The sequence below is a fragment of the Carassius gibelio genome, chromosome B11 (genome assembly GCF_023724105.1).
Source record: "Carassius gibelio isolate Cgi1373 ecotype wild population from Czech Republic chromosome B11, carGib1.2-hapl.c, whole genome shotgun sequence".
Lineage (NCBI taxonomy): Eukaryota > Metazoa > Chordata > Actinopteri > Cypriniformes > Cyprinidae > Carassius > Carassius gibelio.
In genome coordinates this window covers 15,701,827-15,720,640 of record NC_068406.1, presented here as the reverse complement: position 1 = coordinate 15,720,640, position 18,814 = coordinate 15,701,827, and the positions used below count along the sequence as shown (strand labels likewise).

The window sequence follows — 18,814 nt, the reverse complement described above, 5'->3', positions numbered from 1 at the left end:
CTCCCGGAAACATACACATGCAAAGAAACATGCTGTCAGCACTGCTCTGATGATTTTATAACTAATATACTTTAGCAACTCAAAAGCTATTCTTGAAGCAGATGAACTTACAGTTTTGTTTTTAGTTGTGATGCAATAAAACTTTATTTTCTAAAGATTCAACAGTCCATCATCAATTATTTCTGATATATAATATAATAATCAAAACTACTAAAAAGTACAACATTTAATATCTAACAACTAAATAAACATTTATATAAAAATACAGTATATAAAACTACAAACAAACAAATATTTCACATAGTTCTCAATATTAGTTAAAAATGATAAATAATAATAATAAGTAATAATAGAAGAATTTAGTTTAAACAAATGACACTGACACTGCTACCACTGCTTAAAATTTAATGTCAACTTAAAACCAAAGCTTAAAGTTCTGCCGGATGTAAGAAGAAAGACTATCCTCAAGCAATTACATGGGTCACGTGTGTGTGTTCTGTCCAAGACCATCACAGGACCAAGCCCAGGGGTCCATTGGGTACCATGCCCCACAATAGAGGATCAGATCTGTGATGGAAACGCTTGTCATGTCACAGAAACACAAAAGATCTAGAGTTAAATTGGCCTGACTTGCTGTAACCTCAGCTTTACATCCCTCAATTCACAATAACACACTGAACTGAGGTCAGTCATGGCTCTTTACTGACTGAATAACAGCCTATAAAGCTAATCTGAGAACTGTTACTGAGGAAGAACAATACAATGCAGACAATGACTTTTTAATTAGAAATGAATTGCTCATAATTTGACAAAGAAACACATTATAATAAGCTGATAATACCTTCAATCATTTGTAAAGTCATATTTACTGTATATAAAAGCCACACAGACGCCAACACTGAACAAAGACCTCTTACCTTTTATAGAAGCCATTGAGAGGCTGTAAGCAAAGAAACTGCCAGTAATCCAAGCAGAAAGTCTTGAGCTTCAACATTTTCCTAAGGAAGAACTGACGAGTTTAGCGATTTAGCATCCCTGCTAGCCTGCATAAAACAGCTAAGATCCATGTGGTTGCACCATCACACCTGACTCAGAGATGTTTGAGTGACCCCAAACGTCACTATGCCAAATGTCCCGTAGATCGACGTACGACAGGGCCTCAGCGGTGGCTGTAAATCCTTCCAGCACGGATGGTAACACCCTTTGTGATGTCCCTCACACCCTCAATGAAGATGTCACACACACCATGCGTCCGACTCTCCACCTTTTCAGGGATGTGACACAAAGTGTGTGAGAAAGATATCTGTATATCCTAGCACTAATCCAGCAGGCCCAAAACAGTCCAAAAAGAATAAAAAAAGCAAAAAGCTCAGCTTTGTATTACAGCTGCTTCCATTGTCTGTCAGTGCTGATGACAGAGTCCAGCTCCAGTGTGCTTCACCCCAACCACAAAGCCCCCTACGCCCCCCTGCCTGGCCCGTATTAATTATGCTTTATCTGATGGTGCACTCCCTTTGCCAGCCATGTGTGTGCTGAGCAGTGCTAATCACTAGAAGCACATGGTGATCAGCAGGGACTGACGCTCACCAAACACAAGCTGGCTGATTTACAACCCAACTCTGATATGCTGATGCCCGTTGCTGAGATACAGAATCACTACTGATTAAAATGCTAAATGGAAGCCTTAAGATGATGTGGATTGGTTGAGAGTGGGAGAGTGGGTGTGGCCAAGTTAGTCAGTAAGGGTATCGATTTTTTTCCCCCATTGCATTTCAGGGGAGCTAACATGAAACCCTAAGCTGTAATTTCTTCTTAATTTTAAGAAACTTCTTAATTTACTTCTTTATATTAATTTAGAGGTTATTCTGAGTAAATTTTTTTTTTTTTATTATTATTATGTCACATTACAGGACTCCTAAGTGAAAAAAAAAAAAATTTAAAACAAAGGAATATTTGTATATTTAAATATTGTCACACTACATGACTATTTAAACAAACTGCAAAAAGCAAAAATATTCCTAAATAAATACAGCAAGTAAACATAACATAAATTTTAACCTAAACACACAATGTCAAAAAGTTCAGAGATTATTATTAGTAAAAAGAAAGAAAAAAAATAAACAATGAAATTAGAGACACATTATTATGCATGAGCTGACCCTAAACCTGAATATTCAGAGAAACAAATGAGATGTGTCCACAGTGTCACAGAAATTGAATGCACTGAAAGAGGTGTATTTAACCACATGATAGCACATTCACGCAATCCATTTCAAGGAGGCATGACCAGTAATTACCAAACCCTGTAGGCACTCATTTCTCTAGAGAATATCAACAAACTTGTATGTGTGTATGTGTGTTTGGGATGCTCATCATTATGCAAGACACTGAAGCCCCTACATGCAGACGAATCATTCTGCTCCCTCTCACGCCCTCTAAACTCTCTTCAATCCATCCACATCCTGGCACTCAAACAACAAACACAGTGCTCTTGCTGAAGATTGGTACAATAGATCAGGGATTTCTTTGTCTAAGTCTAAAGTGAGAAATGCTAAATGACGCTAGCAGCCAAACAGAGCTCTATAGAGTTGAGCAGTCATACTGTTTGTTTGCCAAGGCACAAAAAGTTGAATGGTAAAAACACACATTAGTCAGCAATATATATATATATATATATATATATATATATATACTGTATATATATATATATATATATATATATAAAATAAAATTTTTAAATTGAACAAAATATATTTAAAACATTTCCAAATGGTTCATTATTCATTAGTTCTTTGCTAGTACTCACATCCCAGACAGTCAATTCACACACACACACACACAAAAAAACATCTACACTCCCCCTTTCAGAAATTTAACATGGAATTGTATTTAATTTTATGTTCCCTTTTACTTGTTTAAAACCCATAAACATAAGAGAGCCACACATGTCCCTTTTCCTCATTAATGAGTCTCAGCAAACAGCTCTTTTGTCCTGTGGGTACTTTAGGGGCCCATTTTGTCGAGGAGAAGGCTGGGGGTTGGTGTTGCCCACTAAACAAACGAGGAAACATCCATCATCCGGTTGACTGAGATGACTGTTGCCTACTTCCTCTTAACATCAAGGTATTTTAAATGCTACATGATCATTTAAACCTCCAGATTTAAATGAAGTTTTTACTATATATAGAAGATTTAAAAAAACAATAGAAGTAGTACTCATTCTTTAAAAGTCAATCGATAAGGTAGGCTAAAAATATCATTTAAAGATTCCAGTTTCTTCAATGAGAAACAAAACTTTATAATGGGGGAAGATGTAAGTGTTCTTGAGCAGGCAGACTGGGCCAAAGCCGCACATTAGTCCTTCTTGTACACCAGGTGTTGGCTTTTCAGTACCCAGCTGTGCTCCACATCCCCAGTAAATGAGCCAAGCGGCTCTCTGGTGCTAATGACAGCGGTCAGCACCCGAGGAAGCACACGTCACACTGCTGTTAATGAACCAGTGCTCTGTGAGAACTCAGCACCAGTTAATGGACCTCATTCACAGTGACCTTTGAATGCCAATTTTACGATGCAAGGCATCATATTCACGAATTACACTCAAGGGAACGCAGGGGAAAATCTCAAACTGATAGTTTTTTGATAATTTAAGGCTATATATGTAATGCATGTATAAAATTGCCTGCATTTTTTTGATTATTATTGTATTATTGTATTTTTATTTGATTATTATTTGTTTCGAGTATTATTGTGAAAATAATTTAATTTAGTTAAAATTTTATTTTGTTCTGTAACGGTACATTTTCAGCATCATTTCTCGAGACATGAGCCTTCAGAAAGATTCATTAGCATTTATTATTATTATTATCAATGTTTACATTTTAAATTAAATTAAATTTATGCATTTCGCAGACACTTTTATCCAAAGCGACTTACAGTGCATTCAGGCTATCAATTTTTACCAATCATGTTTAAAACAGCTGTTTCTATTGTGGTACTGTGAAGTGATACTTTTTCACAATCCTTTTATGAATAGAAATTTCAACAGATTTTTTGGTAGAAATGTAAAGTCTTTACTTTCACTTCAATCAGTTGTAGGGAATAAAAGTATTATGAAAAATATAAATTTTTGGAACCTAATTTAACTTAATATACAGTGCTTTTTAATTCTTAATGATCAGTTTAAAATTACAAACTGTTTGAGCTCTGATTAAAGTTTAAATACTATTTTCTTTGGTACCTAGTGAAAAATAGTGGAATATACCTTTTAAAATTATTCAGACGAATATTAGTTCAAATGACAACTTAGATGGCTTCAGAACAGCCTTACAGATTTAGAAGTGGTAATATACTGTACAGTAGCAATAAATAAATAAATAAATAAATAAATACTGCAGTATTACAAATTAGCAGAAAAAAAACAATTATGTACAATTCAGAAGTCATTTAGACTTTTTATGCCAAGTATATGCCTCAGTACCATCTAAACAAGGATATTACATTTCTTTGTGATTGTTGGAGAGTTGCATTGCTCATATGGTACAGTTGAGTAAAAATGAACATTTACAGAAAAATCACACCAGTGAGTATTTCACACAGAGCTACCAGCTGTGTAAATACTGGTTGATTTCATGGTCCCAGGGACTGCTTTGATATACATAAGAACTGATTATATAACTATGTTTGCTCTATTGTAATGGTTCATCAGGGGGCCTGATGTCTCTTCAAAGACAGATTTTCTAGTAAAATAGAGAGCAGGGTTATTAAATGTACCAATGAAGAAGACAAAAAATATCTTTTTTTTTCTAAATTTTTTTGGATATCAGTCCAAAAAACAACGCCCTCCCTATGGCTAAAACCAGTTTAAGCTGGCTGTTGGGTTTTGAAACATGGTTTCTAGCAAGTTTAAGTTGGTGGACCATCTTGGAGCAGCAGATATATCAGCTTAAGTTGTTTTTGGTACATGCTAGCTAGTCAACTAGCTAATACCAAGCTTGGACCAACAAAACATCAGCTACAGTATCATGTGCCAATAAACAGCTTAAACCGTATTTTCCAACAACATGTTTGTTTGTTGTCAATCACCGCACTGACAAATACTGCAAAACATGGCGATGTGAGATCATGTTACTGGCACTCACTCCTAGTCTCCATCTTGTCTGCACTCTCTGCTAACTTCATTACTTCCCTCTTTTCTCTTCACAATGTTAACATCTTTTATGACAGTGCTGTATGGCTTCTTTTAATTCCCCTGGTGAATGGGGTGATGATGTCGTCAGAGATACATTTTGACGATAAAAACCTGAAGTATCTGTGCGCCTCTTGTTTGATTGGCGGAAACCAAATAAGTGATAAATACGGTCGGGCACCGGTTTGCGGGGCATCTTAAAGACCCCTGAGAGGCCTTGGGCACCTCAAATGGGTAGGTGGTTGTGTAATTGCAGTTATTGTCGTTGCACTAGGGGCCAGATGGGGTCTAGGCTGAAATGATGAGGGTAGGCTGTATTTTCGTGGCCTCAATATCACTTCTCTGAAAGATGGCTATCACGGTGAAGAGCTCTATCTGGGCTCTGACAGATAGACTAATTTATCTTGATATGTCCTGCCATACTGCTATTCTGTAGAAGGTGTCCTCAACCCAGGGCAAAGAATTATGATGGCCAATTGCCCACAGGCTTGAGAGAAACCAATATGTACATGGCTGATATTCAAATTGGCTCTTTTTAAAATCAACAGAAAGACACTGCTTATGGATAACCATCGGCAAGATGGATAAAACAACACCTAGAACATAAAAAGTGCTGTATATTCAACCAACTGATGTTGAAAATTTATTTTATAGCCGTATGTTAAAGTCCTCCAATCTGCTGAGGAAAATGGTGTGACAGCTGAGGAAATTATTGCCTACTGGTGGCCCGTTTGGGGCTAAATGGAGCACTTTAAATATGCATTTATGACCCTCGCCGGGTTTCTTGTGAAAAAACAAAACAAAAATGAAGAGGGGCAGAAAAGCAGAATACCTTTGTCTATTTTTAGTCTGGTATTATTGTGATCACTCCCTTTCAAAGGTCTTCAGAAAGCCCCTTTTTTCCCTCACTCTCAAAGCTGGAACAATAGCTGCCTGTGGACTGTGCCTGTGAGAATCGTTCAAGCACAAAGAAACATGGGTGTGAAACTCACACCCAGTTCTGGATGAACTATTTATATTGTTCCAAACACCCTGAAGTGGATCATGAAGGCAAAACACAGCTTCTTAAACTTGATCCTCTTCTGAACATATGAACAGATCCCCGGGTGCACAGACATACAAATTACACAGAAACAAATGGCTGCAAATGTAAATGAGGACAGCTGGGCATAGAACAAGATCAGATGTGAGTTTAGCATATTAAACGACTGGTTGCCTTCCTGTATTGGAAAGCACATGCAAACTAAATGGACTTCAATGGTGAGCGCATTAAACACAATATTGCAGATAAAACATTGTGCATATTTATTCGATGTCATCGAGAGACGTGTACCATCTGAGATCACTGGAAACAGGCCAGACCGCTTAAAACACATTTAACCAAGGTCTAATGGTGTAAGTATTTAATGACCACATGAGATTAAGAGCCAATTAATTCAATCACAGACCAAAGAATTATAATTTCAGTTTCACTGGCTGAGATGGAGACCGATTACACTAAAACTCATCAACTTCACTCATTATGTGGCCCATAATACCAGATTTGAACTAAAAATGGCTTGTTGGATGGATAACTGTAGCGGCCCTCAACGCTAATGAAACAGTTATGGTCTCTCAGCTTCATTACGATCAGTTCATCAACGACTCCTTATTAAGAATCATATACATTTATGAAACTTCCTAATGATAACATCTTGTATATGAGAACCGTTTTCCTCTATTCCCTAATCAAATTATGCACTCAAAGAGACAAAGACTGAACATACTTATAGTGCGAGTGAAAACCAACGATATGGTGCTATTTTTGAGGTTGATGCGACTGTTTTGTGAGTGCTCTCCTCACACTGAGATGAATCAGGCAAGCCTTGGTGGGTTCAACCTTTGCTTTGAAGTGGCTGTTTGTTGTCAACAAATTATATAATACTACATAAAGATGAAAAATGAATAAAATCTCAGCAGAGGCTTGCTGTTTTGTGCTGTTCACCTGTTGACTGCTATGGAGATGTGAGTGTTGGAAGTGAACAATTCAGCACAAATACATCCAAAACGGACTCCTCAAGAGTGTGACACTATACATGCACTACATTACTGAATCCTAATGGCAAAGGAAAACTACATTTCCACATTTTCTGAAGAAAATGGCAGCATCTTGGCTGTTAGCCTGTTGCTGTGTGGCTACTATGGTTTTCTGGGTAGTTGCTATGGTGTAAGTGGTTTTGTGCCTATATACTGTATGAAAAAAATATCATATGAATTTAAAAAGCATCACACAAAAAGTTTGAAATGTTTTAACATAAATAAAAATTCCATAAATATAAAAATAAACACCAATATTTTAACTGTACTGTTATTTTTTAAATGTAATTGCCAATCTGATGTTTAATATTGTGTCTAAAACAACACTTTTAACAAATACAGACACGATATTAAACAAACAAGACAGATAAAGTAAAAAATAAAATTATAATAATGGGAAGGAAAAATATTGCTAAAATGATAATCGAATAACAGATGTTTCTATGCATTGGCAGCTCTATAGGAACAGTATCAATATACTCTCGACAAAGTGTACTGCTGTAGTAGCAGTTCAAAAAAAGTTGAGTAAGATGGCAACAAGTTCACTTTCTACTGCTGATTGAGTCGGCCATTTGCGACCCAGAACAAAGTGTTCATCTCTCTTACAACAGACATGGTGCTCTTGCTAGTGGTTTCACATAAACACTAAAAATCCTTAGGGACACAGAGCCTTTAGTTCAGCACAGAAAATCCTGTAGGCTATTTCTGAGGGTCATAGCATGACCCTACCAGCAGAGCCCTGTCAGACCCAATGGGCTTTCATCATCAGCCTTTGAGGACCGGAGTGAGGAACATGAACCGATTATTGGTCTCACTTCCTGTGGTTTAAGATAACAGTCATGGGGATTTTCAAATCAAGGTGCTGAATTTTCTGTTCCTGCTTCTACTTTCTGATTCCAACTGAAGAAAACAACATTGACAGTTTTTAATGCTTCTTAAATGGATCTGAAAAACATGAGGGTGAGTAGAGCTGTAGTTTAGCGGTTAGCACAACTGTTCACGCCTTCTGTCATTCCCACCCCTTCTCCCAAATATCTGAGATTTCTCTCTATATCAATAAAAGAATAAAGGTTATTTGAACAGTTTCCAGTGATATCTACACAGTGTTGGTCTAGTGATTGCCAGCACAAGTCAATTTCTTAATTAAATCCATTAACTTCAGCAACCAGTTCAAGATGATAACATTGATCATGAGTTCACATGCAAAGAGAAGTACTTGTTCTTTCATGCATTCATTCACCTCTGTCAGCAGTTACTGACTTGTGCTTCTACTGGACAATACATACATATGTCATTTATAACACAATAATAAACTTCAGATCATGTGACATAGTAAATGCTACATCTCTCAAATATAATGAATATTTTTGCGAAGAAATCTGAGCTATTGGATTTTGAGTAAACCAATACATAAAGCTAGAGATGAGCTACTCACACTTTCTGCACTGATTGGGAGAGAATATCATCATTAAAAATGTAGTGAAGAACAGAAAAAACGGCACTCTTACTGGTAAATGAAAATATAATGAAATCAGTCCAAATATTTCAACATTTGAAACTTTCAGTCAGGCAAAGATCCTAATAGTTTATAAAGCTGCTAAAGATGTCACTAAGCAACTAATATTTTGAGACTTGTAGCATCATTAGAGGTGTAAAAATACATGAAATATATGTTTAATTCATACGATTAATTAATTAACTATTAAGAGGAGCTGTCATCTTCAAGACTGCACATACAGTACATAACAGCTTCTACCAAACAACTGAGCATTTATTGTGTTATATTTAACAACAAATCGAAATATGTCATATTGTATCTGTAACGTATATTAATATTACTAATAATTTTTCAAGGCAGCAGCTATCTGTACTAAGGGCAAATAAGTTTTATTAGCAATTAGATGCTATTTACAGAAAGTGAAAATGGCCGTATTTTCTTAGCGATAGATTCTATTTACACCATGTAAAATAGCATAATTTCTTTGTATTAATATTGTTTACATGTTATTTATACTACAGCAAGTAGCAGATATGTGCACCTCAGTACTGTAGTACATTATAAAACAGAATGCAATAGCCTAATAATATAACCCTAACCCTTACCCTAACCCTAACCCTAACCAATAAACACCAGTGAGGTATTTTAATTTACACTTTTCGATTACAATCTTCATTTTATTGAAAATAAATGTGTTTCCAATCATGATATGTGATGTGAAAAGGTAGAAGCATGAGTTCGGCAAAAGGCAGATTCAAACTCGGGTCGATTGTTTCAAAATGTCTCTGTTATGCGCTTTATATTTGTACTTAGTGTAAATAGACACATTCCATTTTTTATGCATGTATACACATATCTGGGTTAGAAGCCCTAATCTCATCAGTGCACTGAGTGACAGAATAATGCTTTGCCACCACACTGAATCCTGCTCATCTGACCTCAGTGCTGGAGTCTGCCTCTCGCCGGCAGGCTAATGTGACTGCCTTCCTCCTGCGAGGCATGGCACCACGCCACCTCCCATTACTGTCACTGACACTACTGCTGCCGTCAAGCTATAAAAACACATTCAAATCACATTCACACACAAACTGCAAAAAATAGGCTGCAGCATTAGTTTAAACTGTGCATTTCTGAAGAGCATGATCTATAATTGTCCAACAAAGAGAGAAAGAGAAAGAGAGATGGAAGAAAGAAAGAGTTATTAGTCATGGTCCACTCTGGAGGAGTAACGCTTGTACAGGGTGACCTTGAGGGAGGGTCACATGACAGCGAAAGGCTGCCTCAATCCCCTTCCCGCCCTCCCTTTCCCTCTGGGATGAGGCACAGGGGGCAGCAGTGCAGGCAGACAGAGCTCAGGAGCAGATGGAAACATGGGCCACTGGCTTATGCAATGTCTCAGCTGAGAACGAGGCTTGTTGACTCTCTCTTTACTCGCTTGATAAATCACCATTTGAAAACACAGCACATAAACAGTAATATATAAGATGCAAATTGTTTACCTATCTGTCAGTCTGTCCATCCATCCATCCATCCATCCATCCATCCATCCATCTATCTATCTATCTATCTATCTATCTATCTATCTATCTATCTATCTATCTATCTATCATGTTTTGGACGTTTTGCGCAACTGAACAACAGCAGCTCTGTGTAATAAATGCTGCTCCATGTGAAAGCGCGCCGGTGATGGAGATTTACCGCTAGTTACAGAACCTATCTATGTAATCTTCATAGATTTGCATAAAGACAGACAGACAGACAAACAGACAGACAGATATGAAACACAATAAATGCGGTTATTGCTTTCGGAGGTGTTTGGGAATGCAGTCGTTTAAAAGTTCTGCGAGGGAATTATACAGAAATACTTTGATGACAGACTGTCCTCGGGCATTTCCAAATGACCATAACAACATTTCAGACGGTGTGGAACAAGATCAGTCTGCTGGTTAGTCAGGATTTACCATCACCATAGCACAAAGTCACATGTGCTTGGAGGAATATATTTGCGAAATGCATTTCCATCTCCCATTTCTCACAATAAACATTTTTTGCATAAGTCAAAAACATCCTCAAGCAAGCGTATAGATTTTTGTTGAATTAAGACAACTTTCAATTTTCAAAAAATTCAGTGTTTCCATCACTTTTTTCTGATGCGATACTTCAAAATGCACCTAAAAGCAGGGTGTGGAAACCCAGCTTATGTAATATACATAGATTTGCAAAGAGAGAGACAGACACGACAGACAGATGTATACTTAAATGTGTATCTCTCTATCTTTATTACTATTTATGAATGGCTGCTATCTATTAATTTATAATATTCAAGCATATTTTAAATGACATTATTTAAACAGTAAAACATTTATTACAATAAGTTATTTGTACAATTATATTTTACTCCTTTAAATCAGTTTAAAATGACAAAAATTTTAGATGACTAACATTATTAACAAACAGTGCAATTAAATCTTATTTCTACAAATATCAATTTATTTCTTCAGAACTTATAAGGACATATTTTGTGCCAAAAAAAAAAAAAAAGAGTAAATCTTGAAACCCAGAGAGAGGGCATGTGTTCGTTCAGCCTGACAAACAGCAGTACGCTCAATACAGACTGAAACTGCTGTCTTATACCGTTTCCAAAAATAGTCCTGGCGTGACATCACCAGAGCTACGTAAACACTGTCCACTTTGTTTTCAGTCTGCGTATGCAAGATATCTCAGCATACAGAGCCAACCTTATCCCTCTGCCCTGGGCTTAGAGACACACAGCCTGTGGCAAACTCACAGAACATGCTGAACGTGTCTGCCTCAAACAGCCGACCAGTCCATTAACAATTAAACACATGACCCAAGATTCTGCTCCTCGTATGATGTGATGGCTTTTCAAGATGTTAAATGAAGCATCAAGCAACTGCAGCAGTCAAGTTGTCATGTATGAAATTGAAACGAGGTCTTACTCCTGCAGATACGGGCAGAATAACAAGATCTCCGTGCTGTCATAAGCACTCGCTTCCAGTGATTTGACATCTCATGAATGCAATGCTGAGGTTCATATCATCTGTTGTTTCATATCAAAACAAACGCAAATCTCGATATTCTTCCAATCTCGAAATAAGTCTCGGCACAATTACACACACTCACATGCACAAATCAACCATGTACTCACAAGTAGTAGCGATGAAAAGCCATGAAGATGCTGTGCTGTGTGTGAGTCTCTTGAGCGTGCCAAACTAAGCTTTGGTCTCACACACACACACACACACACACACACACACAACCTCTCCTCTCAAACACTCGCAGGCGTGCTCAGCTCATTCAAGCTTAGCCTCAGCGGGGCAGTACACGGCACGGAGTGTGTGATGTAATGTGCATTTCAAACACACACACACACACACAAGTACATCTCATCATCGATGTTTCATATGATATTCAGGGTTATGATCAGACACATTCATACGGTATGATGTATCAAAAATGACGTATTTGGAAATGCACTTTTTCTGCCCTCGATTTGTTTTTGTTTACCTCTGATCTGTCCAACCCTGGACTGCAGTATGGTCCAGTGAGCCAGAGACCCAGTTGGCTCAGTGGTTGCTATAGTAACAGGTTCTGTTTGTGAGGCTGGACCAATCAGCAGGAGCGTGCAGCATCCCTGATGACACAAATGGATTCATTAAGAACTAACAAAAGCTTGTGTGAATAGGCAGGCTGAAGACTTAATTATGCTGGGAGGGAGGAAGGTACCTCTTGATTTTAGAAATGTTTTAATTACTGGTCTGTGTGTTTAATCGAAAATCACTGGCAGTGATTTCAAGTTTTTAATTGTTGGTCTTCATCTCTATTATAAAACTGCTGGGCCCAATTAATATTTTTAATTGTTAGTCTACAGTTCTAATATAAAATATCTGGGCCAGATGTGATTTTTTTTTAAATTATTGATCTACGTCCCTCATATCAAATCACTGGTCCTGATTTATTTTATTATAAAATTCCTGATTTAAAATTGGCCTAATTTAGAGTTTTTAATTGTTGATCTATGCCCTTTATATAACATAGCTAGATGGGATTATGATTTTTCAAACTTATTGTCTACTTATATAAAATCGCTGGCCATGATTTAAAATTTTAATTGTTGTTGTCTCTAATACAAATCCTAAAATTCTTTCTTTTTCTACATTCCTAATACAAATTTACTGTCTACAATTTGAATTTTTCAATTGTTGGTCGACTTTCCTAATATAAATTTCTTTATTGTATAGATTTTTTTATATTGTTCTACAATATAATCTGAAATTGCATGTCAATAATATAAAAAAGCTGGGGCCGATTTGATATATATATTTTTATTTACTGATGTTTTTATTTTTTTAAATTGTTGTTTTATGTCCAAAATATAAAAATTTTTGGTGTCATTTACTTTTTTTAACCTTTGCTCTTCAATCATTTTATAAATTCTCTGGAACCAAATTACATTTTTAACTGTTGTTCCACATGTGTTCCCAATGTTTTTTTTTTTTAACTGCTGATCTAAATTACTAATATAAAAGTTTCAGGTTGCATGTTTTACCTTTTTTTCTGGAACATCTCAACAGACAACCGCCTCCACTCCCGCTGGGACCCTCCAGCATGTACCTGTCACCAGGTATCAGTAACACCGTGGCACATGCACATTACCAGTTACCATAACAATACCTGTTCCCAACATGCACCAGGAGACTTAGCCTCCCACACACCCTAATACCTCCACAAGCTGACATAGCACTCGAGACGTAGAGGGGCTTTGGAAACATCTCCACCCCTGATATAACAAGGTTGGGGCCTTTGTTATGCTGATTTATGCTCCCGAAGGAACATTGCATTGTGGGATCACATCTTTTCAGGGATAGGAAAAAGCAAAGTAATGAGGCTGTACATCCCCACGCAAACACGCTCATTATGGAGTCATGGTGGCAGGCACGAGGCAGGGACTTTTGGGACCAGTATGCATTCATGTATGGAGATGATGGACAGAGGCTGGGAACGAAAAGCTGCAGGTGCATCCATCAGGGACAACTGTCAAGAGATGCTGATATACTGATACATCAAAATGTGCAAATTCACATGCTAATGCAATATTAATCTTAAAGCCATTCACAAATACCTAAACACCTTCTAACATCTGTCATTTAAAAATAAATAAATAAATAAATAAATAAATATGTGTGTGTGTGTGTATTTATATTATATATATATATATATATATATATATATATATATATATATATATATATATATATATATATATTTATTTTTTTTTTTTTTTTCGTTTTTCAGAGCTCACCAAAAAGGATTTGTTGAGCAACTATTTTCAGGTATGTTTTTTGTTTTTTAAATTAATACTTTATCTTTTCGAACATGCATTAAATTGATCAAAGGTGACATTAAAAACATTGATAATATTTTAAAAGGTTTCTCTTTCAAATAAATTGTTTCTTTTGAACTTTCTTCATTAAAGAATCTTTAAAATGTGCAATGCTTTCCAAAATATTAGGCAACATAAATGTTTTCTAAAATTAAACCGTTAGAATGGTTTCTGAAGGATCATGTGGCAGTCAATACTGGATTAATGAATGCTATAAGAGAGTTCTTTCAAAAACATTTTAAACAATTTACTGACTCCAAATTTTACATGGAAGTGCACATAATATGTATTATAATACATATTAAAAAAATATGTTAATTTGTATCATCCATTAATATTTATCTATTGTATTACCAAAAGAAATGCAACAGGCTGCAAACCATAAACCCGGAACTATGAATAAAATAAAGTAAAATTAAATTAAATGAAATGCCAGCTATAACATTTTCTTTTTGACATAGGAGCTAAACATCACACTAGAGCTCTATCTCTGATTCCACTTCAAATCCTGGGAATAGCACTCATTCACTGCCCTGGAGGATGGCTGGAAATTGTGAGTGTCTACGTGTATGTGTGTCTGGTGGTTTCAAATAGGACTGCCCCCAGTCGTATTCACTCAACTACTTGTGATCAGAAATTAGCTTTGGCTGAGAGGGACGTGCCGAGATTCTCTTTTTCTCTGCTCTCTGAGGCTCTTGTCTGAGGAGCTGATGCAGGCTAATCTCTGCTAGCCCTGAGCTACTTGCTAACAATACATCACCGAGGGAGAAAAGATTACTTACGACTGAACATCTATTACGGAGAAATGATTTATTGATTTGCTGAGGGGTGGAAAACCAGAGGGAGGCAGGGTCTTGATACATTGGAGAGATCTGCAGAGGAGGCAGGAGTGTTCATGAGATAGAATTGAGGCAGACATATTCATGAGGCGGAACTGATGCAGAAGTGTCCATGAGGTGAACTCGAAGTGGCAGGATGCTCAGGAAAGAGGTACGCGCTGTCAGAATTGAATTGAGAATCCTTTTAAAATTCCAATCCCTGAATTTGAATAACATTTGAATTGAAGTGCAGTGGCAAACAGAATGTGGACCTACAGTTCAAATTTGAATGTGAGGAAGGAGAAGAATTTGAAATTCAAAGAAGGTTATAATCCTTAGATACTGTAGCGATAGATAGATAGATAGATAGATAGATAGATAGATAGATAGATAGATAGATAGATAGATAGATAGATAGATAGATAGATAGATAGATAGATGGACAGACAGAAATAATTAAAGAAGAGAAATAATTTAAATGTAGCCTAAATGCAAATATATAAATACATAAACACAAATACATAGTATTTATTTTATTCACTGTATACAAATTGCTAATTCCAAAACGTAATTTTAAACCTAGTAACAGAAGTTCGAGCCATTGATAGCAGACTAATGCAGCTAAAAACTAAGTTATGAGAGAGAGAGAGAGAGAGAGAGAGAGAGAGAGAGAGAGAGAGAGATTACCTCTGTGAGTCTGTGAGTGTGAATCTCTCAAAAGTTTTTGGCAGCAATGTAATGATGAAACTTTATGCACCGTTTTTGTTACCTCACTTGTGAGAAGTTATGTCGTTTTTAAATTGTTAAACTATGGTAATGTTTCTGATAAAATCGCCAGAGTATCGTAACTCTAACAGCATGAGTGCGTAATGTTCCTGTAAACTGTATGTGCGTCTGTGAGGGAGAGAGAGGGGGAGGCTATGTGCTTTCCGTACATAAACAGAATTTTGTGGCAAAAACATGGAAATGATTTTATCCTGTTGTTTACTATATTTATTTGTTTGGCCAGTGTCGTTTTGAGTTCTTAAGCTGTTGTAAACTCTAGAGACCTTTAAATGAACTCAAATCACTTGGCGAAGTGATATGGACATGTAATGCGGTCAAGACCAGCCTGGAGCTACGTTTGCCATGCGTTTCCCTGAAAATAATTGCACACCTTAGAACAGGGGTGTCAAACTCTAGATTCGTTTAGATGCAGCCCTAATTAACACACCTGATCCAACTAATCATGTCCCTCAGGCTTATCTTAAAACTGCACAGTACTAAGGCCTCGTAGTATTGCAATTTAGTATATTCTTCTTCCTGTCAATCCAATAAAAAACTTCCTGTGCGCTGTTTCACATTTTCACATTCATGATTAGAAAAGAAGCCATTTTTTCACCTCTGAATTTTTCAAAACTGAGACAAAAAGGTTTGTGCAGCAGAATCGAAACAGAAATTATTCAAAATTGAGTCTGAAGCATCTTTGCAGCAGAGCTGAGGCAGAAGTGTTCATGAGGAATGAGGAAGTAACATAGCCTACATAATTACAACATAGGCTACATCAATCCTCACGGTGGAAATCAGCTCATCATGAGGCGTTCTGACTTAAATATACACGTCAAAGGCTTTCCTGTCTGCACTGTAATATATAGGCAGGCATACACACACAAATGCTCATGAGCTGTCTCTCTTTCATAAGCAACAAGGCACCGAACACCTGACACCTCATCATCTCAAAGACGGAATGAGAGTGAAACATATGGGAGATCTATTTGCATGCCTCGCATCTCCCTGACTCACTTAAGAGTCACACTCAGTCTTCAGCTCTGCTCTCCGCTCGGAGGATCACTCAGACTGTGTGTATGAATAATGGACACACATTAAACCCCAGATGTGCAGCAGGAAAGAAAGAGAGGAAGATAAAGAGAGAAAAGGAGAACTGAAGTCGCTGCAGGGGACAGACAACTGAGACACGGGGGGGGGCAGAATTGAATTATAACTTGCGTGATCGAGTGCTCATTTTAAAGGGATGATAGCAAAGGTTCGGCTAGACCCGTGTCAAATATCTGTTCCTGGATCAGTGTGCTGATGAGAAGTAATAGTGCGTCTGTGTATGTGCAGCTCTAATACTGCTCGGATCCTCCAATACACTGTCTCCCTCCTCTGGAAGAGAGCCATGCATAGGCTGTCAGATGACAAAAATATGCATGGAAATATATGAGCCATAACAGCAAACAAATCAGAAAAGTCATGCCATACAGTAAAATAGAGATAATGGAATATATAATGGAAAACTCCATTTAATAACAGAAATTATGATAATATTAAAATAATATTAAATAAAAAAATATATAAAATATTCATTTATTTGCTATATTTTTTTTGTTTAATTGTTTCATTAAATATAATATTAAATAAGTTATTGTATTCTATAATATTTGTGGTCCTGTAGTTTAAAAAGCAACATTTCATAGGTTTGATTTACAGTCAAACACAATTGATCAAATAAATAACTTGAATTTTTAACAAATTTTCAAGTTGTTAAAATAAAAATAAAAGCATCAGCCAAATGCAAATCCACACAATCCAAGGTTTCTTCCAACGCAGAAACACAATTTAAACATTAACAGGGATGCAAGCACAACTAATTTATTCAGTGTACATAATTTCAAATCTACCTGAATGTATTTTAACAGTAGAGAACTGCCTGTTTATGAGAGTTCAACTGATGTAACATGTGACCACCAGGGGGCAGTGTTTTCACACATCTATCACACCATGCGTTTCTCTGCATATGGATTTCAGAAGTTGATGAGCCAACCATAAACATGCTCAGATCATCAGTTCAAACAACATTTCACTGGCAATTACTCCACCAGAAATATAAATTGTGTGTATATTCCATGTTGATGACTTAAAAAGCGACCAGGGTGCAGCTGAGGTGACAGGCATGAAATGAATAGGCAACAACATTTCTTCTCTCTGTGTAGTCTGGCACTGACTGAGTGCTCTCTGAAGACATCTTCAGATGTTGTCTACAAACAGACGCACAGCGGGGAAAGTTGGAGCCAATTCTCCTTGTCAAAGAAAGCCAGCCGGGATGTAGAGCATGGCTTCAATCACAGTCAGACGATGCAATGATGATTACAATAACGCTAATCTAAGGGCAAAATTGCTTCCATTATCATTACAGTTAATCACTGTGACTAGCAGACCAGTGCCAACAGGGAACTGTCACAGTTAAATGAAAGCTGGGTGTCAAATTGTACAGGTCACTGCAAAAACGACCTTCAACAGAACAAACGTCTGCCTCTGACAGCAGTAACACAAGTGCTCCAACCGAGATGTTCAATCCCGGACGTCAGCATTATCCTCACATAGAGAAGCGGAAGAGGAGATGACAGTGAATTCTATCTTAGCAGACAATCTGCAACTGCACCTGTGTGAAACTCACTGATGCTAGAGAGAACGACGGGTTGCGAAATAATGCAAATCAGATCTTAATTATGCATCGAGAGACACATCCATTCTTAAAATATCGATCACAAAACGACTGCGATCAATCGCCTCCAAAGGTTACCGGAAAGAAAGCCAGGAGTAAGCGAGCAATTATTTCAATTTGCTCTGTGGCTCCATCAGCACATCTACACACTTGGACCACGTCCACACACAAATGCAGTCTCCTGAGATTTCTTCCTTGCACATTCTCTCTCTCTCTCTCTCTCTCTCTGGGAGTGTTATGATACTCAGTGATGGACACAAACATTTAAATCAAACCCCTCCGGGCTAAGGCAACAATTATTCCAGACCCCTGAATCTGCTCAAAACTCACACTATCCCGGTGTCCTTGC

General features: G+C 37.0%; 2 protein-coding genes across 6 annotated transcripts in view; both read right to left on the bottom strand.

The window, feature by feature from the left end:
• LOC127968178 (CMP-N-acetylneuraminate-beta-galactosamide-alpha-2,3-sialyltransferase 2) overlaps positions 1-18,814 on the bottom strand; it is a 310,280-nt gene that overhangs the window by 127,967 nt on the left and 163,499 nt on the right. The gene's annotated exons all lie outside the window — the stretch shown is intronic.
• iqsec1b (IQ motif and Sec7 domain ArfGEF 1b) overlaps positions 1-18,814 on the bottom strand; it is a 166,382-nt gene that overhangs the window by 62,071 nt on the left and 85,497 nt on the right. The window contains exon 1 of one of the 5 annotated variants that reach the window (XM_052569163.1): positions 11,929-12,080. The exons of the other annotated variants lie outside the window; for them this stretch is intronic. Coding sequence (XP_052425123.1) covers positions 11,929-11,951 — 23 coding nt within the window. The 5' untranslated portion in view covers positions 11,952-12,080. Of the gene's footprint in view, positions 1-11,928; positions 12,081-18,814 lie in introns of those variants that run through there. 5 annotated transcript variants of the gene reach the window in all.